Genomic DNA, 27,954 nt, shown 5'->3' with positions numbered 1-27,954 from the left:
GTAATGGGTAAAGCTGCTGCCTACAATGCCGGCATCCCACACAGGTGCTGTTTGAGTCCTGGCTGCTCTACTTCCAATCCAGTTCAGTGCTAATGGCCTGGGAAAAGCAGTGGAAGATGGCCCGAGTATTTGGGCCCCTGCTACTCACTTGGGAGACCTGGAAGAAACTCCTGGCTCCTGGTTTTGGCCTGTTCCAGCCCTGGCCATTGAGGCCATATAGGGAGCAAACCAGTAGATGGAAGATCTCTCTGTCTCTCCCCTCTCTGTAACTCTGACTTTCAAATGAATAAATAAATCTTAAAAAACAAAACACTAAGAACCAATTTATGGGGTTGGTATTGTGGTGCAGCAGTTAAGCTACCACTTGATGCCCACAACCCACACTGGAGTGTCCAGTTGAGTCCCACCTCTGCTTCTCTCTCTCTCTCTCTCTCAGATTTGTTCATTTGTATGAAAGGCAGAGTGATAGAAATGAAGAAAGGAAAAGAAAGGTCATCCATCTTTTGATTCACTCACCAAATGGCCACAACACCCTAGGCTGGTCCAAACTGAAGCCAGGAACCTGGAACTGCATCTGAGCCTCCCCCTTGGATAGCAGAGCCCCAGATACTTGGGCCATCGTCTGCTACTTTCTCAGGTGCGTTAGCAGGGAGCTGAATCAGAAGCAGAGCAGCTAGGACTCAAACTGGCAGTCTGAGATGGGATGGCTTCAATCTGCTATGCCAGAACCCTCTACCCACCCACCCACCCACCCACCGCTGCCTCCGCTCCTGATCCAGCGAATGCATCTGGGAGATGGTAGATGATGATCCAGGTGCTTGGGTTCTTGCCTTCAACTTGGGAGACTGGAAGGAGTTTCTTGCTTCTGGTTTTGGCATGGCCCAGCCCTAGCTGTTGTTGACATTTGAGGAGTGACATTTGGGAGGTCTCTGTCTCTCCCTCTCTCTGTCACTCTGCCTTTCAAATAGATAAATTTTTTTAAAACTCAATTTTGAGGATATAAATGCCATTTAAAGTGGTTGTTTATAGCCATAGCTACTGTAGTACCAATGGAAATTTCTAGAATTCCATTCTCATGCATGGTCTCTGAGTTTGTCTTTAAATTTTTGATATTTTTTTTCCTGTTCTGAGACAATAATTGCTTCTTTTTCTTTGACCTCTTTGGATTATAGGGGCCACTTAGAAGATGTGTATGATATTTGCTGGGCAACAGATGGGAATTTAATGGCTTCTGCCTCAGTGGACAACACAGCCATCATCTGGGATGTCAACAAAGGTGATTGATGTGCTTTTGTGATTATCAGGGGGAAAGGAATACTCTAAAATGTTTTTAGAAATTAACTTGCTTTAACTTGAAAAGCAACATAGCAAATGTCTTTTGTGATCTAAGATAGTAGGTGTTGGCTCAGCAGGATAGGAATTTGCCCCACAAGTCATGGATCCACCCTGGGGCTTAGGGCCCCAAGTGGAACATAGGAGGCTTGAGTTACTGGTGCTGAGTGGAGGCAGATCCCCTGTGCTTGAGATACAGTTGTGAGGGGGCAGGCTTGGTCCCTGCCTTCCTGGAGCATAGGCTGTCAGGAGATGAGTAAGTCACTTGTCACTCGGGTGTTGTGGGAATCAGGTATCCTTTTTTTTTTTTTTTTTGACAGGCAGAGTGGACAGTGAGAGAGAGACAGAGAGAAAGGTCTTCCTTTGCCGTTGGTTCACCCTCCAATGGCCGCCGCGGTAGGCGCGCTGCGGCCGGCGCACCGCGCTGATCCGATGGCAGGAGCCAGGTGCTTCTCCTGGTCTCCCATGGGGTGCAGGGCCCAAGCACTTGGGCCATCCTCCACTGCACTCCCTGGCCACAGCAGAGAGCTGGCCTGGAAGAGGGGCAACCGGGACAGGATCGGTGCCCCGACCGGGACTAGAACCCGGTGTGCCCGCGCCGCAAGGCGGAGGATTAGCCTACTGAGCTGCGGTGCCGGCCAATCAGGTATCCATTTTAGGAGACTGAGGAAAGCCAAGAACATTCCACTGCCCTCAAGGAGCCTGTTTTCTGCTTGGGGAGATGGTAGACATTTGAGCAGTTACAGTGGAGTCAAAATACCAGTGAAATGTTGGAGCTCATGATGGCTCATTGCTAACTGTTTGTATCCCCCACCATCCTTCATGAAACTTCCTGTTCCCACCACACCTCTTCCTGTGCTCTTCTCTAACCAGCAGGCTGCCCAGCCTCCCTCCGCCCAGGTGCTGGGTGGGGACTCGTGATGTGGAGTTGGCATTCATGCTGCTGCACTGCATCAGTCCAGCTCTCACCCACTCTAAGAAGCTCTCTGTTCTGGTTCGTTCTGTACCAGCTAGCCAGGCCGTTCTCTCCTGTCCCATCTCATCTCGTCCTGTTTCTTTCTTCCCTCCCTCCCTCCTTCTTTCCTTCCTTTCCGATTTTGTTTATGTATTTGAGAGAGTCACAGAAGGAGAGACAGAAACGTCTTCCATCTGCTGGTTCACTCTCCCAAGGGCTGGAGCTGAGCTGATCCAAAGCCAGGAGCTTCTTTCATGTATCCTGTGTAATTGCAGAGGCCCAAGCACGTGGGCCATCTTCCATTGCCTTTCCAGGCCATAAACAGAGAGCTGGATTGGAAGAGGAGCAGCTGGGACACGAACTGGCACCCATATGGGATGCTGATGCTGCAGGCAGAGGCTTAACCTTGTATGCCACAACACCGGCCCCTCTTGTCCTGTTTCCAGTCAATCTCTAACATTCCAGCACAATGCAGGACTAGCGTCACGGTCTTCCTCGATACCGCAGACCTGCCCTTTGTTGTAGATAATTTCAGGTCTCTTGGGCAGTCCATCTGGCATGCTCCTTGGACATTACTGCTACACTGGAAAGAGCAGGAGTGAAATGGCTGTGTTGTGATAGGAACGTGAGATAAATCTATTCATGGATACAGTGGTTGTTGCTGTGAGGGCTGCCAGGGATGCCGCTGTGAGCCTAGGGCATTTGAGCAAAGATCCAAATAAAGTGAGAGAGAAGCCATGTGTGTTGTTTAGGGGAAGAACATTGCAGCCTGTGGGAACAGCAAGTGTGAAGGCTCTGACGCTGTTGCATGGTATATCACAGGAACAGAACAGAAATGGGGTGGAGTAAAACAGAGAGGGTGAGAGCAACCGAAGTTGGAGAGGGGGGGCCCAGGTCATGTAAGATTGTGGACCTTTTTTTTCTTAAAAAGTTTGTTGGAAAGGCAGAGTGACAGAGAGGGAGAGATAGATCTTCTATCTGCTGGTTCACTCCCCAATTGGCTGCAAAGATCAGGGCTGTGCCATGCTGAAGCAGGAGCCAGGAGCTCCATTGGGTCTCCCACATGGGTGGCAGGAGCCCAAGTACTTGGGCTATCTTGCACTGCTTGCTCAGGCGAATTAGCAGGGAGCTGGATCAGAAGTGGAGCATCTGAGACTTGGACCGGGGTGAACTCATGGGATGTCAGCATCAAGGCAACCGTTCAACCCGCTGTGCCACAGTGCTGGCCTACGCTGCAAGGTTTTGAGCCACTCTTTGAACGTGATCTTTTTTGCTTTACAAAGAAGGCTGTGGGTGGCCCATGGAAAACAGACTCTAGGAGGACGTGGGAGAGCAAGGCCTCTGAACGTGCACAGTGATTCCGAGGTGGGGCCGAGGGCTTGGGTGAGGTTGGCAGTGATGGAAAGGGGTGTAGAGCGGGGGGATGTAGTTTAGAGAAAGAGCTACCAGGATTTGTGGGTGGGTTGACTGTACCTCACAGATTTTTGGCAGTTGGAAATATTGGCTCCATTTCCTGGGATTTGGGGCACAGAGGGAGGAGTGGTTTGGGCAGCAAGTCTGAAAATCAAGGCCACGCCCCAGATCTGTCATTTCACTACTTTCTCAGTGTCAACCTCAACCAGATGTTCTCTCCCTAACCTCACCTCCTTCAGTTTTCTGAACATCCTCTCAAGGAGAGCTCTGAGTCCCTTGAGTGCTCTAATTCCTGATGCGTTGGCCACTCTGGCCTCTGTCCAGCTTGCTCACCTACATGGGTAGTCAGGTGCCAACATGGCCATTTCCCTCTGACCCCTTTCCTCCACCTTCCGCACCTAGGGAGACCCTAGCTTGGGATCTGTGTGACAGTGTCCCGTCATTTCCAAGCTCCGGGAAGGTTAAGCAGCCAGCTGCCTAAAAAGCTCTGGCTCTGGAGCAGATGTTGAGCCTGGCAGTTGAGAGGCCAAGGTCCCGCATCAGTACCTGGGTTCCATTCCTGTCTCTGACTGCCGTCTCCAGCTTCCTACCAGTGCAGACCCTCCCAGGCAGTAGTGATGGTTCCTGCCACTCACATGAGAGACCTGGATGGGGTTTCCTTGCTCCTGACTTGAGCCCTAGCTTAGCCCCAGCTGTTGTGGGCATTTGGGGAGTGAAGCACCAGATGGGAGCACTCACTCTGTCTTTCTCTCTCTGTGTGCTTCTCAAAAAAAAAAAAAAAAAAACTTATTAAAGACAAAAACAAAAACCTGTGACTACAGACTGGGCCAAGACATATTTACCCTGACAGGGTCTCAGTGACCTCTGCCCCCTTGCACTTGTCACAGTCAGACCCATTCCCTTTTCCCCAGTAGCTACTCCCAACCTATACAGGCCTCCTGAAGCCCTTGTCTCACTGCAGCCATCTCAGTCCCAGCTAGTTTCCTGGGAGGAGTCTCAGGAAGGAGTGAGAAATGCCACCAGGTGGGCCAGAGCCTGGGAGCTGGACTGGAGCTAGAGTGTTGAGTTTTATCTGTGCAGGTCACTGGCACCTGGAGCGTTAGTGGTTGTGTAGGGGGTGGTGGGTAGGGAAAGCCTGATTGTAGGGATGAGTGGAAGGTGAGGTTGGGTGTAAGATGTGAGTGGACCTCTCTTCGGAGGAGAGGGCTTGTGATCTCATAACCCCCTCTTACCCAGGCAGTCTCTCTGCTGCTGGATTTATTTTGTAAATGTCTTCCTTGGTGTCCTTCTTCCATCCCTACTGATAGTGCTCTAGTGAGACCCTCCTGGCTCTTGCCTGCTCACCCCTATCACCTCCTAATTGGTAACCCTCTGTTGTCATTTCTACACCTTCGTTTCATCTTTAAAATGCAGTCATTTCCCAGCTCAGTGCTCCTCAGCCTGTACCTTGATGCCCAAGGAAGGCCTTTCCCTGCAGGTACTGGTATCTGTGATATACAAAGAGTCTTCAAAAAGTTAATGGAAAAATGGAATTAAAAGATGTTTATTTTGGGGGCCAGTGTTGTGACACAGCAGGTTAAGCCACTGCCTGTGACACGGGTATCCCATATGGGCACCAGTTCTGATCTTGGCTGCTGTGCTTCTGATCTGGTGCCTGCTGATGCACCTGGGAAAGCAGAAAAGAATAGCCCAGGTGCTTGAGAGATCTGGATGAAGTTCCTAGCTTCAGCCTGGCCCAGCCCTAGCCATTGTGGCCATCTGGGCAGTGAAACAGTGGATGGTAGATCTCTCTCTGTCTTTCCTTTTCTATAATTCTGCCTTTCAAAATAAATAAATTTAAATTTAAAAAAATGATAAGTTTATTTTGATGCAAGAAATTTTTGAAATTCATGCACAGTCTTTTCATAATAAACATTTTCTGCAAACTTGGAGGTTCCTACATCTCTTCCTGCTTCTCTTGGTGTTCACAGCCTCTCTTTACCTGTTAGCAGTTCTCAGTTGCTTATCACTGCTCCATACACGCCTGGCTCAGCTGTCGTTTTACCCTTGGATTTCTTTAGAGTGTTCTGCCCTTCTGTTCCCTCATCTCTCTCTCGTTGGATCTGGAGCACTGAACTCTGATGCTCACATCTGCGTCCTCTGGTCCATTGTATTACACAGTCATCCACTGCTTAATGGGAGTGCCTTCTGAGAAGTGCATTCTAGGAGATCTCCCTGTGTGAATGTGATGGTGTGCTTACACAGACGAGGACAGCAGGCAGTATCATCTCCTGAGACAGCCTTTGCATAGTGGTCTGTCACTGGATGGCAGAATCACCTGCTGATGGTCTCTCCTGTGACCATTGGGTGAGGCTGCCTACAAGTCATTTTTCTGTCCCCAGAGTCTTGCACGGGGCTTGGTACAGAGTCTCCATTTACCACCTGCCTAATGATGGGGTGGCAGAAAGGGAATCAAACTCTTATGCGTGGATTTCAAAATTTTTTATACAAAAAAGTCACCTTTTAATTCTATTTTTATATAAACCTCTTAAAATATCCTCATTTAAGTTTTTTATATGTTTATACTTGTGAGTAGATTTTGGTAATGCTGTTGTGTGCTTCTTTTGTAGGACAAAAGATATCAATTTTTAATGAACACAAAAGTTATGTACAAGGAGTAACCTGGGACCCTTTGGGTCAGTATGTTGCTACTCTGAGCTGTGACAGGTATGTTGTGATTGATTGCAAGCTGCTTTTGGGTGCACTGAGGGTTTTTTGCAGAGGTATTTTAATCACAACTTAACCAAAATAAATCATAGTCTAGTTTTGATTCTCTGGTTTTTTTTTTTTAAAGATATTTATTTGAAAGAGTCACAGAGGGCGAAGCAGAGAGAGAGAGAAAGAGAAAGGTTTTCCATCCACTGGTTCACTCCCAAAATGGCTATAACAACCAGTGCTGGGGTGGTCTGAAGCCAGGAGCCAGGAGCTTCACCCAGGTCTCTCATATGGGTACAGGGACCCAAACACTTGGACCGTCTTCCATTGCTTTCCCAGGCACATTAGCAGGGAAATTGAAAACTAGGGCAAGTGCCTTACATAAAGTTAGTACTTAGTAAGTTTTTATGAATGAGTGAATAAAGGAGAATTCCATCTGATTTTTGAACTTTGAATTACATTTGATTTTATGAGAGACTTAAGAGGAGTTTTTTTTTTTTTGAATATGACTTAAAGAAGAAAAGATACTAGTGAGGTTGGAGTATTTATTTTCCATCTACTGGAAGCTCCCTATAGGCCACAAAAATGGCCAGGGCTGAGCCAGGCCATAGCCAGGAGCCAGGAACTTCATCCAGGTCTCCAATGTGGGTGTCAAGGGCCCAGACACTTGGGCTGTCTTCCATTGCTTTTTCCAGGCCATTAGCAGGGTGCTGGATCAGAAGTGGAGCAGTTAAGACCCAAACGAGCTCCCTTTTGGAATGCCAACATCACAGGCAGCATCTTTACCCACTATGCCACAATGCTGGTCCCAGCTCTTCCTTTTTGATAATTTACTGATAATTTGATTCCATTTAAGTTGATATAAAAATAAAATGTTTTTGTCTTTTCTGAAAAAGATGTCTTACTACTGCATTGCTGGTATAATTTAATTATTATTATTTTTTTTTTTTAAAAAATTTTATATTTTTGACAGGCAGAGTGGATAGTGAGAGAGACAGAGACAGAGAGAAAGGTCTTCCTTTTTGCCGTTGGTTCACCCTCCAATGGCCGCTGCGGCCGGCACATCTCGCTGATCCGAAGCCAGGAGCCAGGTACTTTTCCTGGTCTCCCATGCGGGTGCAGGGCCCAAGGACTTGGGCCATCCTCCACTGCCTTCCCGGGCCATAGTAGAGAGCTGGCCTGGAAGAAGGGCAACCGGGACAGAATCCGGTGCCCCAACTGGGACTGGAACCCGGTGTGCCGGCGCCGCAAGGCGGAGGATTAGCCTGTTAAGCCACGGCGTTGGCCGGTATAATTTAATTTAATTGTATTTTTGGGAACAAAGAATTAAAAAAAAGTGAGAGAAACCAGGCACATTATTTAACAGTTTTTTTTAACAGTTTTTATTTAATAGTTATTGAAGTACTTTTAATTCAAAACAACATGATTAAATCAATCAAATTTAGATCAGCCCAAACAGAACCTTTCAATAATTGCTCGAGTTAGGGCCGAAGCTAAGATGGCCCTGGAGTGAGCAATATGGAGCAGTTGGTGTTTCTTTTTCATAGACTCTGCCTTCCATTTTCTGGAGTTTGTGTTTTATTCAGGCCGTCAGGAGACGGTCTGATAGCTAATTCACCTGCGGGTGCTTCTCCTACCCTCACGGATCCCTGATTGTAAGACTGTTGAACACAAGACAGACTCCGCTGCAGGCACCCAGATCACCCAGACAGGACTAATGTCTGTCTTCCTTGAGAAGCTGAAACAGTCAGTGAAACGTGAAGTAAAAACAAAATCACGATAATTTCCTAGGAAAGTTAGGTTGTGGAGTTGGCCTCTGTAGTTCCTCGGCCAGGTCTGCGCGACGTTGGCAGGCTGCGGTCGTTCAGGCGGCCTCCGGTCGTTTCTGTGAGGAACAGTTCGTTTCCTGCAGAGGTCAGTCACACTTCCCTTCTTTTCCAGAGTGTTGCGGGTGTACAGCACGCAGAAGAAGCGGGTGGCTTTTAACGTTTCCAAGATGCTGTCTGGAATAGGGACCGAAGGAGAGGTATAACACTTTGACATTCCCTTTTAGCAGCTCTTTATTTATTTTTTAAAGATTTATATATTTATTTGAAAGGCTGAGTTACAGAGAGAGAGAGAGAGACAGAGATCTTCCATCCACTGGTTCCTTCCCCAAATGGCCGCATCAGCCAGAGCAGGGCCGATCTGAAGCCAGAAGCCAGGAGCTTCTTCCAGATCTCTCTCCTGCAGGAGTCCAAGCACTTGGGCCAGCATCTGATGCCTCCCAGGTGCATTAGCAGGAAGCTGAATTGGAAGCACAGAGTCCTCAGGACTTGAACCAGGCACTCTTATATGGGATCCTGGCATCCCAAGCTCAGGCCTAGCCTGCTGTGCCACAGTGCCTGTCCCTCAGCCCTCTTAATTGACACTTAGACAGTCGTGCGCTCCTTCCACATTCCAGCAGCTATATCCCTGGCCTCAGGGACCCAACACTTGTCCTTTTGGACAGTCAAAGCTCAGTTAGTGTAGCAGGCTGGTCTCTGTGGAAATAGGGATACCTTGGGGCTGGGGAGGGCCCATGATGGACTGTAGTGATTGTAAGTAACCCTGGCCACACTGGAATCACCTGGGAAGCATTAAAACTGCTAGTGCCTGGTACTACCCCCAGCTGTGCGATTCACCGGGCTTGAGGTAGGCAGTGTCTCTGTGACTCAGGTCACAGGGTCACTCACCACTGATTTGGGAAAGCAGGTAGGTGGGGCGCTGGATCTCTGGCAGCAGGTAGGCAGAGAACTCTGGCAGCAGACAGCAGAGACCCAGCCAAGAGGTTGGTCTTTAGGAATAGGAAGGGTTTTGATCTTTGAAAGAACTGGCAAATGAACATAGGATCCCAGTCCTAGAGGAATCTAGACCACCAAGGCAGGCACATCAGTGATAGGAACAACCAAGGACTTGATGCAAGCGTAGCCTTAGGGTGCAGGGTGAGGCAGCCAAGAACTGACACACCGAGAGGGCACATGTGTGAGGGAAGGACAGTAACAGTTTATAAAATGTCAATAAAGGGTAGCAAAACTGTGCCACACAGGTGTTCAAGAGATGTGGTTTGAAAAGTGATAGATTTACCTGTTTAATAATCTATGAAAAATGTTCATCCAATTGGAAATTCTGAATATGTACACACAGATCATCTTCCTGCCATCACCTAGTAGTCTGTCCCCAGACAAACACTGTCAATGGTGTGGGGTGTGTTCTTATAGAAGGGTCTAGAATAACCATAGAACTCCCCCCCACCCCACCCCACAAAACACTGTCAATGGTGTGGGGTGTGTTCTTATAGAAGGGTCTAGAATAACCATAGAACTCCCCCCCACCCCACCCCACAAAACACTGTCAATGGTGTGGGGTGTGTTCTTATAGAAGGGTCTAAAATAACCATAGAACTCCCCCCTACCCCACCCCACAAAACAGTGTCAATAGTGTGGGGTGTGTTCTTATAGAAGGGCCTAGAATAACCATAGAACCACCCCTTGCCCCCTTCCTCACAAAGGACTTTACTTAACAAAATGGGCGATCAGTTCCCAGGCATGATTGCTCTTGCAGTCTTTCTTGATTATTTTTTATATGTCTGTTTCATTCATCATTATTTCAATAATAAATCACTCTATGTAGTGAAAAAACAGGAATTGGTAAGCCTTTATTGTGAATGTGAAGGTTTGGAGTAATGTTTAAACTTTGTATGCCACAGGCACGCAGTTACCGGATGTTTCATGATGACAGCATGAAGTCATTCTTCCGTAGACTCAGCTTTACTCCCGACGGATCCTTGCTCCTCACACCAGGTGTGTTTGACGGTATTTGATTTGAGGGCATGAAGCCGGAGCTGATGTCTTGCTGCTATTTTCTGATGTGCTTTGCAGCTCAGTGAGTTCTGATCAGAGCAGGGCCCACAACTTGTCCACAGACAGGAAACCTCCAGGAAGCCTTAAAAAGATACTGGTACCTGTGTTGCTCTGTAGCCGTGTCCTTGCCTAGAGATAGTGGTTTAAGTGGCCTAGGCTGGATGACCTGGCTTGTGGATTTTAAATCCCACAAATTTTACATCCCAGTGGATGTACAGACATGTTTGGGAGTCTTGGGACTAGAGTGATAACAGTCTCTTTGATACATTTAGCTTTTAAAATTTAGTGTTTAGGCCGGCGCCGTGGCTTAACAGGCTAATCCTCCGCCTTGCGGCGCCGGCACACCGGGTTCTAGTCCTGGTTGGCACACCGGGTTCTAGTCCCGGTTGGGGCACCGGATTCTGTCCCGGTTGCCCCTCTTCCAGGCCAGCTCTCTCTGCTATGGCCCGGGAAGGCAGTGGAGGATGGCCCAAGTGCTTGGGCTCTGCACCCGCATGGGAGACCAGAAGCGCCTGGCTCCTGGCTTCGGATCAGCACGATGCGCCGGCGGCAGCGGCTATTGGAGGGTGAACCAACGGCAAAAAGGAAGACCTTTCCCTCTGACTCTCTCACTATCCACTCTGCCTGTCAAAAAAAAAAAAAAAAAATTTAGTGTTTAAACCTGGTGAGTGTTTTTTCACTAGACATATGTGGAGAACGTGGTTCTCAAGCTGTAGTGCCTTTATTGTTTTTATTCTCAATAACCAGCAGCCTGTTGTGATGGGATTAGACCCAGGCACAAGTCAGATTAGCTTCACTGATGGGAGTGGCACTGGTCGAATCCAGAGTGTTAGCAAAGTCAGCAAGGACGGGACAGGTTCATTGTCTGCAGGAATGCAAGAGGGTAAGCCCAGCAAGATCAGGCAAAGCACTGTTAGGGCCAGAACATTCTCAGAGGAGTTTCTGCTAATTTCCAAAGCTGTAAGACCATCCTGTATGTAAAGATGAAGACATAGCACAGGGTTGGGCCAAACAGACCCAGGTCAGGTTTATTATTAAGAGTTCTGCCAGGCTGGGCACGTTGGAGAGCCTAGATTCAAGTCCTGCCTCCAGTTACTGATTCCCACTTCCTATTAATGCATACCCTAGGAGGCAGCATTGCTAGCTCAAGTAGTTGGGTTCCTGCCACCCATGTGGGAGATCTGGTTCGTGTTCCTGGCTTTGGCCTCAACCCAGTCCCAAGTCTTGTGAGCATCTGGGGAGTGAATCAGCAGATAGGAGCTCTCTTTATCTGTCTCTCTGTCTCTCTACTTCTCAAATTAAAACAAGAGCATTAGGGAGGGGCCACCACTGTGGTATAGTAGGTTAAGCCTCCCCTTGCAGTGCCAGCATTCCACAGGGGCACCAGTTTAAGTCCCGGCTCCTACACTTCTGATCCAGCTCTCTGCTGATGGCCTGGGAAAGCCAGGGAAGATGGTCGAAGTCCGTGGGCCCCTGACAGCTGTATTGGAGAACCGGAAGAAGCTCCTGGCTTCGGATTGGCAAATCTCTGGCTGTTGCAGCCATTTGGAGAGTGAACCAGTGGATGGAAGACCTCCGTCTGTGTCTCCCTCTTGTTGTCTGTAATTCTGTCTCTCAAATAAATAAATAAATAAATCTTAGAAAAAACTGTATTAGGCAGCATTTGGGGAGTGACAGTTTGGTTCAGGGAGTCTCAGAACCAAGTTGCTTAAGTTAGTCATTTTATAAGTATTTATTATTAGTAGTTATTTACTATCCCTAGTAACAAGTCCTTCACTGAATGGTAACTCCAAAGATATTTTCACTTAAAATCAGGTACTGGATAGGACATTTGCAGTCACCATTATTGTTGCTTGTGGTGTTAATAAATGTGGGGAAACGAAATCAAGATTGGAAGAAGAAAAAACTTTTTCTGCCTTTGATGGTGTTATAGTTCTAGAGAGTCCTAGATGTTTAAAAAATGTTATCAGAATTTAAAAGAGCATTTGATAATGTGGCTGGGTATTGTGAAATCTGTAAGAATCATTTTTTGTTTTATACTGGTAGTAAGTACTTAAATGGAAACAGGAGAAACATTCTGTTCACAGTGGTGTAAAACCCGTAAGACAGGTGTAAGTGAATCTAGTGAGACCACAGCAGGGCCTTTATGAATAATATGAGAAGGTCTTGCTGAAGGTTGTAAAGCAAATTCTTTTTTTTTTTTTATTTTTAAGATTTACTTATTTATTTATTTATTTGAAAGCCAGAATTAGAGAGAGAGAGAGAGACAGAGAGAGATATCTTCCATCTGCTGGTTTATTCTCCAAATGGGTGCAACAGCTGGGGCTGGACCAGGCTGAAGCCAGGATCCCAGAGCTCCTTCTGGGTCTCCCATGTGGGTGGTAGAGGTCCATGTACGTGGACCATCTTCCATTGCTTCCTAGGCTCATTAGCAGGGAGCTGGATTGGTAGTGGAGCAGTCAGGATTTGAACCAGTACTCATATGGGATACTGGCATCACAGGCAGCTTAACCCACTGTGCCACAATGTTGGCCCTGTAAAGCAAATTCTGAACAAACAAGAAGATACACTGACCTAAAAGTAATAACACCAGTTGAATTTCTTTGCTTTATTATTATTATTAACAATAATAATAATACAGAGAGAGGAGAGGCAGAGAGAGAGAGAGAGGTCTTCTATCTGATGGTTCACTCCCCAATTGGCCGCAATGGCTGGCGCTGCTCTGATCCGAAGCCAGGAGCCAGGAGCTTCTTCCGGGTCTGCCACGCAGGTTCAGGGACCCAAGGACTTGGGCCATCTTCTACTGTTTTCCCAGACCATAGGAGAGAGCTGGATTGGAAGCGGAACAGTTGGGTCTCGAAACCAGTGCCCATATGGGATGCTGGCACTTCAGGCCAGGGCGTTAACCTGCTGAGCCACTGCTTTATTATTTTTATTTTTTTTAAAGGTTTGTTTATTTATTTGAAAGGCGAGGCAGAGACAGAATTCTTGCATCTGCTGGTTCACTCCCTAAATGGCCTAAACGGCAGGAGCTGGGCTAATCTGTAGCCAGGAGCCAGGAGCTTCTTCCAGGTTTCCCACGGGGGTACTGGGGCCCAAGGATTTGGGCCATCTTCTACTGCTTTCCCAGGCCATAGCAGAGGGCTGGATTGGAAGTGGAGCAGCTGGGACATGAGCTGGCACCCACTGCGCCATAGTGCTGGCCCCACCAGTTAGATTCTAATTGGACTCCCATGAGAGGTTTTTTGTTTTCTTAATCACAGCTTTGTTTAATAGAATAAATGCTGAAGAATAGTTGAGGAACTATGAAAAACAGAATAATACTTGAGAGGCCATTTGTCTTGTCAGATGTCAGTAGATGAGCTTAACATGGGATTGATGCAGTGTGGGACTAAACAGATGAGTGGACCAGAACAGAAATCCAGAAAGAGCTATCCGAGTATAAAGGAATGTATGACCTTAGATGATGTTTTGGCAAGAAGAGTAGACTGTTGAGTGAATGGTACTGAGGTGGCCAGCTGTATGGGAGAAGCTAGATTTGGACCCCTCGCTCATATATGAGAAATAAATTCCAAGTTAGTCCAGTATTTAAATATGTAAGATGAAAGTAGAAAACTCTTTCAAGACAACCTAGGAGGACATTTCAGAGATGTAGAGGGGAGTGTATGATGGGGGGCGTTGCTGGTGTTGTGGCGCAGTTGATTCAACTGCCACATGCGACACTGGCATCCCATATGGGCGCAAGTTCAAGTCCTCACTGCTCCACTACCAATCCAGCTCCCTGCTAATACACCTGGGAAAGAAGAAGATGGCCCAAGTGCTTGGACCCCTGCACCCACATTGGCGACCCAGAGGAAGCTCCTGGCCCCTGGCTTTAGCCTGGCCCATCCGCTGCCGTTGTGGCCATTTGAGAATTGAACTAGCAGATGGAAGATCTGTCTTTCTCTCTCTCTAACTCTGCCTTTCAAATAAAAAATGATAGAGGACTCAGTGTTTGACTTGCTGGTTAAGATGCTGATTGGAATGCCTAGGTTTGTGTTCTGACTTGGAGATTCGAGCTTCTTGCTTCCTGCTGATGTGTGCCCTGGGAGGCAGCCGTGATGGCTCATATGGTTGAGTCCCTGCTGCCACATGGGAGACCTGGATTGAGTTCCCAGCTATGGCTTGGCACAGCCTCAGCTGTTAACAAGCATTTGGGGAGTGAACCAGCAGACGTGAGCTCTGTCTGCCTTTCAAATAAAATGAGAAAATTTTAAAAAGTGATAGAGCTATTTGACTACAAAGGGACTTTAAGTGTATCTGTGGCTAAGTGGAATTAAACGATATGTTTGCTTTAGTGTAAACATCTGAAATCCATGTGTAATTTTTTGCATAACGCACATTTTATATGAACTTTTTGAAGACTTCTCATCCATGGATTTCAGATTTTTTGCATCTTTGTAAATTTAAAATTTCCTTTAATTCCACTGTCCCATGAACTTTTCGCAGTATTCTTGTGTATTTGAATACAGAGCTTTTGAATGACGACAGATGTGGGAGGCAAAGTCGGTAGGTGAATGATGGACCTGGAGGGTAGTATTTGTGCCACAGGGAAGAGAGACTGATGCATACGTCATACAGTGGTGCCTTCAACATGGGCAAGACATACACACACTCATACACAATGAAGAGAAGAAAAGAAGGACTGAAAGATGCATAAAGGCAGTTTGTGGAAGAGCCATCCACATGTTCAGCAGATAGAGTCAGAGATACGGACGTACACACTGAAGTGGCATAGCCGTTGGATGTCTCTGTTCCCTTCAGACTGGAGAAAATAGGACCCTCACTAAGGGTCATGTAGGGTGGGGACTGCTGGTAGCAATGGGATTTGTAGTGGCTAAGTGCACGTGCCATTCCATCTGTCTGTCTGGTGTCTAGACTCAATTTCTTAAGAAACTTATACATAGTGTGTAAGAGTGTGTCAAGGATATTTGTTGCAACTATTGTTCATAGCAAAAAATCAAAAAGCAGTGCATAGAAGGTTTGGTGAATGGATACTGGTATTTTCATATCAGTAATAAGAGCTACTAAAGAAGAATGCAAGTGTACGTTAGTGCTGTGCGGTTAACCTTCAGAAGTAGTTGACTGGGACAAGCTCAGTAAGGAAAAGGGTAGATAGTACCCCGTTTTGTAAAACAAGCATTCTGAATCAAAAATCATCCTAGAGCAAACACGTGATTGAGTTGTAGCTGGTTATAGTCTCTTTGTGAGCATGGCAGAAGTAGAGAGTTTGTTTGTTTGTTTTGACAAGCAGAGTGGACAGTGAGAGAGAGAGACAGAGAGAAAGGTCTTCCTTTTTGTTTGTTCATGCCCAATGGCCACTGCGGCCGGCACGTTGTGGCCGGTGCACTGTGCTGATCCGAAGCCAGGAGCCAGGTGCTTCTGGTCTCCCATGCGAGTACAGGGCCCAAGGACTTGGGCCATCCTCCACTGTTCTTGCAGTTCAGCAGAGAGCTGGACTGGAAGAGGAGCAACCGGGACAGAGTCCGGTGCCCCAACCAGGACTAGAACCCGGTGTGCCAGCGCCGCAGGCAGAGGATTAGCCTATTGAGCTGTGGCGCCGGCCATAATGGTTTGTTAAACCTGATTATTTGGCTCTGGAAGCATGGGGTGAGGGTAGCTGTGCAGAAACATCATAGTTTAAAAAAATAAAACAAAACACTGCTGACACCAGATAGGAAATGGTCACAGGTAAAATTGTATGTGTGTATCAAGAAATATGAACGTGAAGCAGGGAGGAGTTTCCAGGAGCACTGTGTCTGATGGTGGTGTCCGACAGGCTCTGAGCTGGTTTTGAGTACATCCTGGGGTGAGTGCAGAAGAGCGTCAAGTCCTATAAGAGGCTGGATGAAGACTGTAGTGAGGTCAGGTCTTCCGCAGCCCCATGGCTGAGGTAGGCAGATGGGAAAGACCTGACCTCTCAGCTTTGGATGGCAGCCAGGGGCAGAATCAGAGAAGAGTGAGGTAAGAGCCGGGCAGCTGGATCTAATCACAGCACTTCACCTGTGGGAGTTGCCCAGATGCTCAAAGGTGTTCTAGAACAAGCTGTTCTTCTGCCCAGGACTGGAACTATTTTCCAGGGGACTACTCTCAGGTGGAGCTGAGAGTAGACCTGGGTAAGGCCGGACAGTAGTAGAATATTTGTGTTGGTCCTCAGTCACGAAAGCATTGTGCAGAGGATATGGTTTTGGGAGAAACTATTGTACAGCCAGAATTGAATACCATTAAAGTTTTGTTGGTGAACAGCTTAATAAAACATCAACTTCTTTCTTTCTCTCCCTTTTCTTTGCTCCCCAGCCGGGTGTGTGGAATCTGGTGAAAATGTAATGAATACAACTTATGTTTTCTCCAGGAAAAATCTGAAAAGGTATGTGATTGAGAGGGTGTTTTGAAACGTTGACCCTTTTTACTGTTGCTGAGTAACAAACGTCTCCTAAAACTGTGGTTCATTGTTCAGGCCGATTGCACATCTTCCCTGCCCTGGAAAGGCCACTCTTGCCGTTCGCTGCTGTCCCGTCTACTTTGAGCTGAGGCCAGTGGTGGACACAGGTACCCTCAGAACCACAAAGTGGTGCTGCTTCCTCCCTGTTTGGGTCTTTCTTATGGATTCCAAGTCATACTGAACATGGTTATGGTAACTCTTCTCACGTTATTGAATACAAAAGGTTGATTTTCTCCTTCTCCTCATTCTGGGTCATATTTAACTGGTTCTTTGGATGCTAGGCAATTACAAACTTGATCTTGGAGAACACTGGATATATTTTTAGTTTCACAATTATTCTTGAGATTTATTCTAGGATACAGTTAACATTTTGGAAACATTTTGGTTCTTCTGGTTCTCCCTTTTAAGCTTTTTAGTCGGGTTTATAGCAGCATGTAGTCTAGCTACCTCTGAGGCCATGCCTGAGTACCTGGAAGGGTGCCCTGTAGGTAAATCCAGTCCTTGATCCTCCATAGCTGAGAACAGGAACTGTTGTTAGTGGCTGGCACAGTGGCTCACTAGGCTAATCCTCCGCCTTGCAGTGCCGGCACACCGGGTTCTAGTCCCAGTCGGGGCGCCAGATTCTGTCCTGGTTGCCCCTCTTCCAGTCCAGCTCTCTGCTATGGTCCAGGAGTGTAGAGGACGATGGCCCAAGTCTTGGGCCTTGCACCTGCATGGGAGACCAGGAGAACCACCTGGCTCCTGGCTTCAGATCAGCGCAGTGCGCTGGCCGCAGCAACCATTGGAGGGTGAACCAACGGCAAAAAGGAAGACCTTTCTCTCTGTCTCTCTCTCTCACTGTCCACTTTGTCAAAAAAAAAAAAAAAAAGAAAAACTTGTTAGCTTTGTAAGCCTTTCTGTGAATGAATATAAACTTGGCGAGCATTTAGCGTGTCACTTCATGAAGTGTTTCTGTGTAACTGGCATCTTCCCAGCAGCGCACGGTCCCAGGCTGAGCTGCTGCATCCACACGGCGTCTGTGCTGAGCTCTCCTTTTGGGAACCTCGGTACCTGTGACTCTTAGTTCCTGGTTCCCTGGTTCATGCGTGGTTCTCTTCTATTTATGTATTCATGTGGAAAAGAAAATGAAGAGCTGCGTTCTCCAAGGCCCACAGTAAACTAGGGTTTGATAAAATGATGTTATTTGTGTCCTTTCGGAGAGGACCTCTTCGGTCTACTGGTTACGTGTTCCCTTTGGGGACTTTGTTGTTTTACTTTGTCCCTTCCCCCCTTGCAGATCAGTCAGTGCACGAGCCAGGCATGGAGCTGATGGACCTGCCCTACCGCCTGGTGTTTGCAGTGGCCTCGGAGGACTCTGTGCTCCTGTATGACACACAGCAGCCCTTCCCTTTCGGTTATGTGTCCAACATTCATTACCACACCCTGAGTGATATTTCGTGGTGAGTGCTGATAACCAAGCAAAGTGGAGGAAGGAGACAGGGCATTCCCGGGGTAAGCCTTGGGTTAGGGAGCATCATTACTCAAGGTGGCTCCTTTGGCCCCCTACTCACCCTCTTTTTTTTTTTTTTTTTTTAATGAATTAACATTTAAAGGTAAGCCATTTCTCATTTGCTACAGCAGTGCTTCCTGTTTGTTTTTTTTTTAAGATTCATTTTTATTTGAAAGGTAAAACAAGAGGGAGAGACAGAGAAAAGAGATCTCCCACCTGCTGGTTCACTCCCAAATGGCCCCAACAGCCAGGGCTGGGCCAGGCCAAAGCCAGGAGCCTGGAACTCCATCTGGGTCTCCTACATGGGTGTAGGAGACCATCATAATTGGGCTTTCATCTGCTGCCTTCCCAGGTGCATTAGCAGGGAGTGACTGGGAAGCAGGGCTGCCGGAACTTGAACCAGTGTTCCAGGATGAGATGCCAGCATCCTAAGCGGTGACTTCACCTGCTGTGCCGTGGTGCTGGCCCCCACCTCCTGTTTTGACACCAGTGCATTTTGATGCCTTTCAATTGCCCTGTGAGATGTACTTGAACTCTGATAAACGAGAGAAGGCCCCATGGATTCTCCAGTCATTGGGGACTTGTCGGGCTCTGGGAAGAAACCCTCAACAGTGAGCCCTGCTGCCCAGAAGAGGGAGGGGGCCCCAGGGTCTTTTGTCCCCGAGGTTGCCACCCTGCTCCTGTGGGAGGACCTGATGCCCCCTCTGCTGCTTGCTCAGCCCAGCTGGAGCTCTGGCCAAGGCCTGGCCTGACACCATCTGTTTCTTGGTTCTTTTTTTCTTCTTTTAATTTTCTTTTATCCCGGGAGAAAAAAGGTCATCTCACGTATATTCAGATGAAAGTTAGTAATAGTGCACATAGTGTGGTGACTTAGAACATGGAGATGGATTGGGAGAGGAAATTGCATGCGCAAGGAGCCTCTGATGGTAACAGGTGTTAAACAGGGTCTGCAGACTTTGGTGGCGCCTCTGATTTCCCTGTTTTGGGAACACAGGTCCAGTGATGGGGCCTTCCTGGCCATCTCGTCCACTGATGGTTATTGCTCATTTGTGACCTTTGAGAAGGATGAACTTGGAATACCTTTGAAAGAGAAGCCAGTTTTGAGCATGCGAACTCCTGATACGGCAAAGAAAACTAAGAATCAGGCACACCAAGGGTCTTCACCGGGGTCCAGATCCATAGAGGGGACACCCACCAGCAGAACCCAGGACTCCAGCAGTCCCTGTACAACCCCACCCCAGGCCAGACAGTCTCCGGCCCCAGCAGCTGTCAAGGACACGCCTCCCGTTCCTGGTGTCAGAAGCCCCTTGCCAGGACCTTCAGAGGAGAAGACCCCGCAGCACAACAGTCAGAACCCAAGAGCCCCTCCACCCCGGAGGGTCACACTCAACACCCTGCAAGCCTGGAGCAAGCCCACACCCCGGTGAGTTTCCACGAGATGAGAAATCATCACTGTGAAATGAAAAACAAACCGAACACCCACGGGTGCTGTGAGTGAAATTCCAGCAGCAAATACTTGCCAGCAAGGGACATTTACTGTCAGGTCCAGTGACAGCGTGCTGGCTCGGAGGCCTCTGTTAGCTCCTCCCCTTCCTGTGTGCCTCATGCAGCCCATGCCCTGTGCATGCCTGGGGACTGTGGTTTGGTTGCAGCCTGTGTCCAGGACTGTAGCCCTCACTCCACAGTCCCATGTGCCTTACTCCCAAGCCTGGGCCTGCACACGTGTTCTCAGAGCATACTGTTTCTGTTTTGAGGCTTTTGTCCCTGCCTTCCTTGGGAAAGCCCTGATCACCCACCCACCCACCCACCCACACCCCCTTGTTGGAAGTAGAGTCCTCCTGAAAGACCTATTTAGGGTGAACGTCCTTTTCCACTCCAGGTCTTTGTGGCCCTTTAGCCCTTTGCTCTGCCATACCCATCACCCCTGTAGCAGGCGTTCCTCAAGGGCAGGAAGGCTCTTCGTTTGTTACCTGTGCTCTTCTGTCTGAGACAGCACCAGGCACTTCCTGACATGCCAGGAATCAAAGGAGTGACTCCTTTTTAAAAATTAAATTTTATTTTACTTTTGAATGGTGTGTAAGATTAGACATTTTCATAGGGTGCAGTGTGATGTTTGGTATACATGTATATATATATGTCTGTGTATATATACATATATATAGTGCACTTACCAAATCGGAGCAATTAGTATACCCATTACTTTAAACTTTTTTTGTGGTAAAGACATTCACAATCTTCCCTTTTAGCCTTTTTTTTTTTTTTTTTAAGATTTTATTTATTTATTAGGGAGAGTTACAGTGAGAGGCAGAGACAGAGAGAAAGGTCTTCCTTCTATTGGTTCACTCCCCAAGTGGCCGCAACAGCTGGAGATGCGCCAGTCCGAAGCCAGGAGCCAGGTGTTTCTTCCCAGTCTTCCACATGGGTGCAAGGGCCCAAGCACTTGGGCCATCCTTTGCTGCTTTCCCAGGCCATAGCAGAGAGCTGGATTGGAAGGGGAGCAGCCGGGACTAGAACTGGTGCCCATATGGGATGCCGGTGCCACAGGCAGAAGATTAACCTACTGCACCACAGCACCCCCCCCCCCCCTTTTAGCCTTTTTGAAATACACCCTGTTTTATTGCTAACTGTAGTTACCCTTCTATGCAGTAGAATATCAGAACTTTGTATTCCTGTCCCACTACATATTTTATTAAGATTTATTTGTATGAAAAAAGAAGCATTCTGCCTTTCAAATAAAAAATCTTAAAGATTATTAGAAGGGCAGAGCAACAGAGGGAGATACAGAGACAAAGAGAAAGATTTCTCACCCACTGGTTCATTCCCCAAATGGCCACAACAGCCAAGGCTAGTCCAGGCTGAAGCTAGGAGCTTGGAACTCCATTGCAGTTTCCCATATGGGTTGCAGGCACCTAGGTACTTGGCCATCTTCTGCTGCTTTCCCAGGTATATTAACAGGGAGCTGGATTGGAAGCAGAGCAGCCTGGGCTCAAACCGGCAATCAAATATGGGATGCCCATGTTGCAGATGGGAGCTTAGTTCACTGCTCCACAACGTGGGCCCCTAGCTGTAACACTGAACTTACTGACCAGTTTCTCCACACTTACTCCCAAGCTATTTTGCCCTTTTTTAAAAGATTTGTTTGTTTGTTTGAAACTGTTAGAGGGAAAGACAGAGAGACAGAGTGAAAGAGAGAGATATCTTCCATCTACTGGTTCACTATCCAAATGACTGCAGTAGTCAGAGCTGGGCCAGTCCAAAGCCAGGAGCTTCATCTGGTCTCCCGCATGCAGGGGCCCAAACACACAAGCCACCTTCCGCTACTTTTCATAGGCCATGAGCAGGGAGCTGGGTCAGAAGTGGAGCAGACGGACACTCGCACCTGTATTGGGTACCAGAGCAGGCAGCAGCTTCTCCCGCTCACTACACCACAGTGCTGGCCCATACTCTTCTACAGGATCAACTTTTTGTTTGCACAGATCATGTAGTGTTTGTCTTCCATGCCTGGCTTATTTCATTTAACACGTCCTCCAAGTTTATCCATGTTATAGATGACAGGATTTCATCTTTTTTTTTTTTTTTTTTTTTTTTTTTAAGGGCTGCATAGCATTCCATTGTGCTTATTATAAGGAGCATCTTGAGACTTGACCTTCTAGCAGCCTTGTCACAAGACACAGGACATCCTGGTCTGATGCTGACCAGTCTCCCAGGCGAGGCTGCAGTCAGTTCTTCCCTGTGTGTGGGAGGCCGCCGGGCACCCAGGCCTGAGCCAGTGCCCTTGCTGCAGACTGAGCCCCCTAGCACAGTGTTGCCAGCAGAGGTAGCCTGCAGTTTTCCTTCCTTCCTGAGCACCTCTGAGACCCAGTTTCCCGCCTCTACCTGTAAACTTCCCTGTCCACCAGTCTTCCTACCACCTAGCCACCCACCTTCCAGATGCACTAGGGTGGGAGGAGGATGAGGGTGACGAGTTAAACTAGAAGTATTCTCTGCCTCTCCTGTTCTCTGCCGTGCACAAGCTTCCCTGGTGAATCCCTAAGATACTTCAGGTGGAGGGTTCAGGACTCTTCACATCTCTTATTTCTTTCTGCAAACCAGCAATGGCTTTCAGAGTTTTTTCTCTTATTTGTTTTTATTTAGGGGAAGATACTCTTTGAAATAGTTTTGCTTCTAAATTGTTTTCCCTTCTTGAATTCTATTTACTAAGCTGTTTGCAGTTGCATGTTTTTTAAATAATAGAGGTTGAAAATGAAGACTTTGGGTGTTAGGAAAAGAACGACCTGTGTTTCGGTGCTTTCCACGTGTGGGCCCGTGTCTGATGGCCTTCTGCAGAGGCAGCCAGTGGTGTGCAGCAGGCTGTCGGCAGTTAAAACGCAGCTCTCGAGACTTGGAGGTAGCTGTCCGTGACTTCAGCTGACCATTATAAATGTGTTGGTTTAACGTAGTATGTAAATGGAATTCTCAGTAAGCGGGCACATCATTGTATTTATTGTGTTCAATAGCTTGCAAGGTAAGATCAGCTGACATTTTTAAGTATTTCTTCTGGCGGTTTGACACTTAGCATCCTGCATAAGCTATTTTTGTGACACTAATGTGTAGTCCACTACTTCCCTTCTTTTTGTGCTCAAGGAGAATAAACCTAATACCCTTAAAGACAGAGACTGCACCAGATTCTGTACCGCCCAGTGTTATTTCCTCTCCAAGCACAGAAGAAACACAGGCAGGTAAGTGACATTGTTACTGGTTTGATATAATTCTCTTTTGTTCTTTTGGAAATTAACACTATATAGTTTTAAGTCAGTTCTGAGGAAGTACGCATGCATCTTACCAGCTCACCGGCTGCTATTTCTATCCCACCCGGAGACCACCTTGCCAGCAAGCAGGCCCCTGGGAGCCAGGCAGGCTCGGGAGGCGGTGGTGTAGGTTGGCAGTAGTGTAGGTGCTTCAACCTAAAAGACTTGAGATTTGGGGCAGGTGATTCTTCATGGTGGGAGGCTGTCTTGTGCGTTGGAGGATGTTTGGTAGCATCCCTGGATGCCACCCCTCACCCTGTGACATTATAAAATGTCACCAGATGTTGCCCACTGTCCCCGGAGAGGCAGTGGCAAAGATCCTCCCCTGCAGCATTGTGGGATCCTGCACGGCCTGATCCTGCTCAGTGCCTCTTCCCAGTTCTGTGGTAAACGACAGCTCTTGACTCCCCACAGTCTTTGTTTCCCTGCCAACCTTGTCTGTTAATGTTTCAGAGATGTCTGGAGACCCTCAGGACAGTCCCCCACAGCTGAAGCAGCCCAGGCTGGAGGAGAACAAAGGACACACCCAAATGGACGCTTGAGGGGACCCTGACTTCTGCCTGCCGGGTCTCGGAACACCCACATGGACAAGGCAGATAGGCCTGAGGCCAAGGGCATGGAGTGGAACAGACGCTTGTAAATTGATTTCCACGACAGAAGACACTTGGTGTACTGAGTCTTCCAGAAATGTGTGCTCTGCGTTTGCACCGCCTTTCCTCCGGGCTGTAAGTGTTGCCGTGGATTGCATGCGCTGCTGCTGAGCTTCTACAGCTGGAACAGGGCAGCAGCCTGCAGCGTGGAAATCGCTGACCCCTCCCTGGCGCCCTCGTGAACGGGCGCATGGCCCCCTTTAAAGTCTGGGGAGAGGTAACTTGAGAAGGTTTATTCTCTTGAATTTTAGAGTGTTTGAAGTGATTGCTAGACTTGGCTTCTATTTAGTTGATTAAACTTTGGAAGTTCGTTAGGTTTGTTGTCTGACTTTAAAGGTAATAATGCTCATTCTGGAAAGTTAGTGAACTATGGTGACGAAAAAAAGTCGTAAGAAAAAGGGCTAGGAGCAGGCATTTTCCCTCCTGGTTCTGGCACCCACGTCCCAGTTTCAGGGTACCCCGTTCCTGGATCCAGCGCCTGATCCCAGCCCCGACACCCACGTCCCAGTTTCAGGGTACCCCGTTCTTGGATCCAATGCCTGATCCCGGCTCCGACACCCACGTCCCAGTTTCAGGGTACCCCGTTCCTAGATCCAGCGCCTGATCCCAGCTCCGACACCCACGTCCCAGTTTCAGGGTACCCCGTTCCTAGATCCAGCACCTGATCCCAGCTCCGACACCCACGTCCCAGTTTCAGGGTACCCCGTTCCTAGATCCAGCGCCTGATCCCAGCTCCGACACCCACGTCCCAGTTTCAGGGTACCCCGTTCCTAGATCCAGCGCCTGATCCCAGCTCCGACACCCACGTCCCAGTTTCAGGGTACCCCGTTCCTAGATCCAGCGCCTGATCCCAGCCCCGACACCCACGTCCCAGTTTCAGGGTACCCTGTTCCTAGATCCAATGCCTGATCCCAGCTCCGACACCCACGTCCCAGTTTCAGGGTACCCCGTTCTTGGATCCAATGCCTGATCCCGGCTCCGACACCCACGTCCCAGTTTCAGGGTACCCCGTTCCTGGATCCAGCACCTGATCCCAGCTCCGACACCCACGTCCCAGTTTCAGGGTACCCCGTTCCTAGATCCAGCGCCTGATCCCAGCTTCTGCTGAGGCAGCCGTGATGATGCAGGTAACTGGGCCCCTGCCACCTGTGTAGGAGGCCCACATGGATTCCAGGCTCCTGACTTCAGCCTGCCCAGTCCCAGTTGTTGTAGACAGTTGGAGAGTGAACCAGCAGATGGGATCTGTCTGTCCGTCTTTACTCAAATAAATAAAAAAGTTTTCAGAAAACAGACCGGAGTTGGGAATGCCTGTAGTCTCAGTCTTAGAAGTGACCCTAAATTAATGTAGCTTATTTCCTCCTTGGCACTTTTATAGTCTTTTCTCCTAAGAGAGCTGAGATTTTACTTCAGATATGACTTGTAGTCAAATAAATAATGTTTTAGATTGGTTTTTCAAGGCGATGTATTTCTCTGCCTTTGCTTTCCCTGGGCCTGAGGGTGGCTGTCGAGGCAACACGTGGAAGGTGGGGCTGGGGGCAGGTGGTGGCACTGTTAGTTGGAGGTGGCAGGCATGCACCTGTGGAACCTTCTAGCTCAGGACGTAGTGGGTGGTGTGACTGAGAGCGGACAGTGTCCTGTGGCAGTTCAGCCGCCAATTCAGAGGCTGGCGCTGCTGCCTGCCCTTCAGAAGAGTCGCTGCAGCTGTGTTCTCGTGGTGCAGGTCTGTCCCTGACCTGGGACACCATGAGGCATGCATGCCCGTGAGGGTGTGACCAGGTCAGCGGATGAGAGGGTTTAAGTCTGATGGAACTCGGGCTGACAGTTGGAAAAGTATACTCTTTAATGCAAATTGGCAGAAACAGAAAAGGCTGGGGAAGATGCTTCCATGCATTGCTTAATTCTCAACCTGTAACCAGAGAGTCGGCCTCCCTTTCCGACGGGCAGGTGGTAAACTAGGGCTAACTGACAAGGTGGTGCGTAGAGCTGTGGACATCGTGTCTAAGGACGCAGTGTGGGTCCCATTCAGAGTGGGATGGACTTACGGCGTCAGTCATGTCTGTTCCAACCACAGTTCCCACTAGCTGTGCATTGGAATCACCCCGGGAGCTGCTGAAGGCACTGGTGCCCGGTTCCCCTGTGGGTCTGGCAGCAGGACCTGGGTGGATCGGAACATCAGGAATTTTCAAAGCTCTCTGCTTTTCATGTATAGCTACTGCTGAGATCACAAGAGAAAAAACGTCTCCTGAGTATGTGTGTCCTTTAATATTTATTTATTTGAAAAATTGAGACAGTGAGACACAGATCTTCATCCATTGCTTCTCTCCCCAGACAGCGGCCACAGCTGTAGCTAAATGAGGCTGAATCCAGGAGCCAGAAACTCAACTGGGTCTCCCAGGAGAGTGGCAGGGACCCCAAGTATTTAGGCCATCATCTACTGCCTTCCCAAGTGCTAAAGTTGGATCGGAAGCAAAGGAGCCGGGACTGGAACCAGCGCGCTGATGTGGGATGTGTTAACCACTGTGCAACATCACTCCCCACCCCACCCCCACCCCCTGTCTGTCCTGAAGGAGTGGCTTGGCTCTCTGCTCATCACTGACTGCCGTAAGAGCCCCACTTCCCCGGACAGCGCCCAGGGGCTCCAGCTCTCCTGAAAACACGTTTGCTCATCACGCGGCTGGCTTGGGGTGCAGTCTAGTAGTTTGTACTCCTGCAGACAGATCAAGAGTCCTCTGTCCCCGAGTGGCTGCTTCCTGGCCGCACCCAGGGGAGGGACACCATGAAGTTTCACAAATCTCTGGCAGTGGGAGGTGGGCACACGTTCAGGCCGAAGCCCACATTTGTGAGAATGACTGGACGTCGGCCGGCACCCTCAGACATAAACAACAACAAGGCTGGGAGATGTCACCTAGGCATGTTCCCAAAACACCTGCCTCCCTGGGGGTCGTTTACAGGAAGCCTTTTGCTGAAGAGCCTGGCCTGGAGGTCAGGCAGTGGGCGTGGCCCCGGGATGGGGCTCTCATGGGTTGGGTTTGAGCTCTGGGAGGCTGCTCAGAGACCGTGGAGGCTGGGTCCGCCCCTAGGACAAAAGCTGGCCGAGTTGCCTGGGCAGCAGTGAGGGAGGAGCCGCAGAGGGTGAGGCCCCCACCTGACGCTGGGGCTGGGGGAGGTACAGTGGGCCAGGATGTGTGGTGCCTCTTCCGGGGGGGCTGCTATCTGGGACACAGGCCCCAGCAGAACCAGAAAGGATTGCCTCGGGGCAGGGCCCCCAGCCACTCTGTCAGCTCTGCTCACATCCGTGCTGCGCGCCCTGGACCCTTCTCGCCACTGGAGCAGCATGTGGGGAAGAGGGAGGTAAGCTGGCGCTCCCCCCAGCCTGGGGCCTCCCGAGGTCGCCCACAGCTGCCCTTGCGTTACCTGACTCTGGTTCATCGGCTCCCTCTGTGTGTGTGTGTGTGTGTGTGTCTGTGAGAGAGACAGACAGACACGCACACCTTGGGCAGTGGCCTTCAATGGTCTTGTACTTTCGTTTCTTCACCTGAAGAGGTCTCTACTGCTCTAAAAACTTGAACTTGGTCTTTGGACCGGGAGAAGGGTGGGAGAAAAGGCAGGCCGGCTGCCGGTGCAGAAATGAGAAGTGGAATGAAATGGCTGGAAGGTGGATTCCACGGCACTCCCCTCCCCTCAGGCAGCGCTGTTGCCCTTGGCGGCCCCTGGAGGTCGCTGTCCCACTGGATCCACTCAGCAGTCGTGCTCCCAGTGGAAGCTGGCTTGGCCAGCGAGGCTTAGGTGCTGGCCTCAGCCCCAGGTGGCCAGACAGAGAACAGAGCAGGACTCAGCAGGGGTTGGGGGAGGACCATCAAGGCAATTAGAGAACACTCCCCGCTTCCTTCACTCCTGCGTTCATTCCTCATTCAGGAAATGTTGGAAATGTTACCAAGTCACCCGGATACCCAAGGCCACATGGGGAGCAAAGCAGGTGGCACTGTGGCCACTGTGCCCCGTGGGGCTGACGTTCTCATTGGGGAGCCAAGAATGAAGGAAGTAAATATGAATTAAAGGGAAGGGCGGTCTTAGGGGAGCCGGGGTGGGTGTGGCTGCAAGGTGTCGGCCGGGATGCTGTCAGACCTGGCGGCCTGGGTTTCTCTGGGGGTGCAGCATCCTTGCCTTCTCGGGTCCCAGGGCAGGCTCGGTGTGATGGGGACCCCTGGACCCAGGTCTCCCTGAGTGATGTGTGAGAGGGACCCTGGAGGGGCCCGCCCGTCATCACACTCA

General features: G+C 49.0%; 1 protein-coding gene across 3 annotated transcripts in view; it reads left to right on the top strand.

The window, feature by feature from the left end:
- The window catches only part of CHAF1B (chromatin assembly factor 1 subunit B), a 31,195-nt gene extending 6,048 nt beyond the window's left edge, over positions 1-25,147 (top strand). For all 3 annotated transcript variants that reach the window (XM_062205238.1, XM_062205246.1, XM_062205228.1), the window contains exons 5-14: positions 1,173-1,276; positions 6,310-6,406; positions 8,336-8,420; positions 10,122-10,215; positions 16,612-16,681; positions 16,772-16,863; positions 18,033-18,195; positions 19,240-19,668; positions 22,869-22,963; positions 23,486-25,147. In XM_062205238.1, coding sequence (XP_062061222.1) covers positions 1,173-1,276; positions 6,310-6,406; positions 8,336-8,420; positions 10,122-10,215; positions 16,612-16,681; positions 16,772-16,863; positions 18,033-18,195; positions 19,240-19,668; positions 22,869-22,963; positions 23,486-23,574 — 1,318 coding nt within the window. In that variant the 3' untranslated portion in view covers positions 23,575-25,147. The remainder of the gene's footprint in view (positions 1-1,172; positions 1,277-6,309; positions 6,407-8,335; positions 8,421-10,121; positions 10,216-16,611; positions 16,682-16,771; positions 16,864-18,032; positions 18,196-19,239; positions 19,669-22,868; positions 22,964-23,485) is intronic.
- Positions 25,148-27,954: the final 2,807 nt, after the last annotated feature.

The sequence above is a fragment of the Lepus europaeus genome, chromosome 2 (assembly GCF_033115175.1).
Source record: "Lepus europaeus isolate LE1 chromosome 2, mLepTim1.pri, whole genome shotgun sequence".
In the NCBI taxonomy this organism is placed as follows: Eukaryota; Metazoa; Chordata; class Mammalia; order Lagomorpha; family Leporidae; genus Lepus; species Lepus europaeus.
This window is presented reverse-complemented; position numbering and strand designations above follow the sequence as displayed.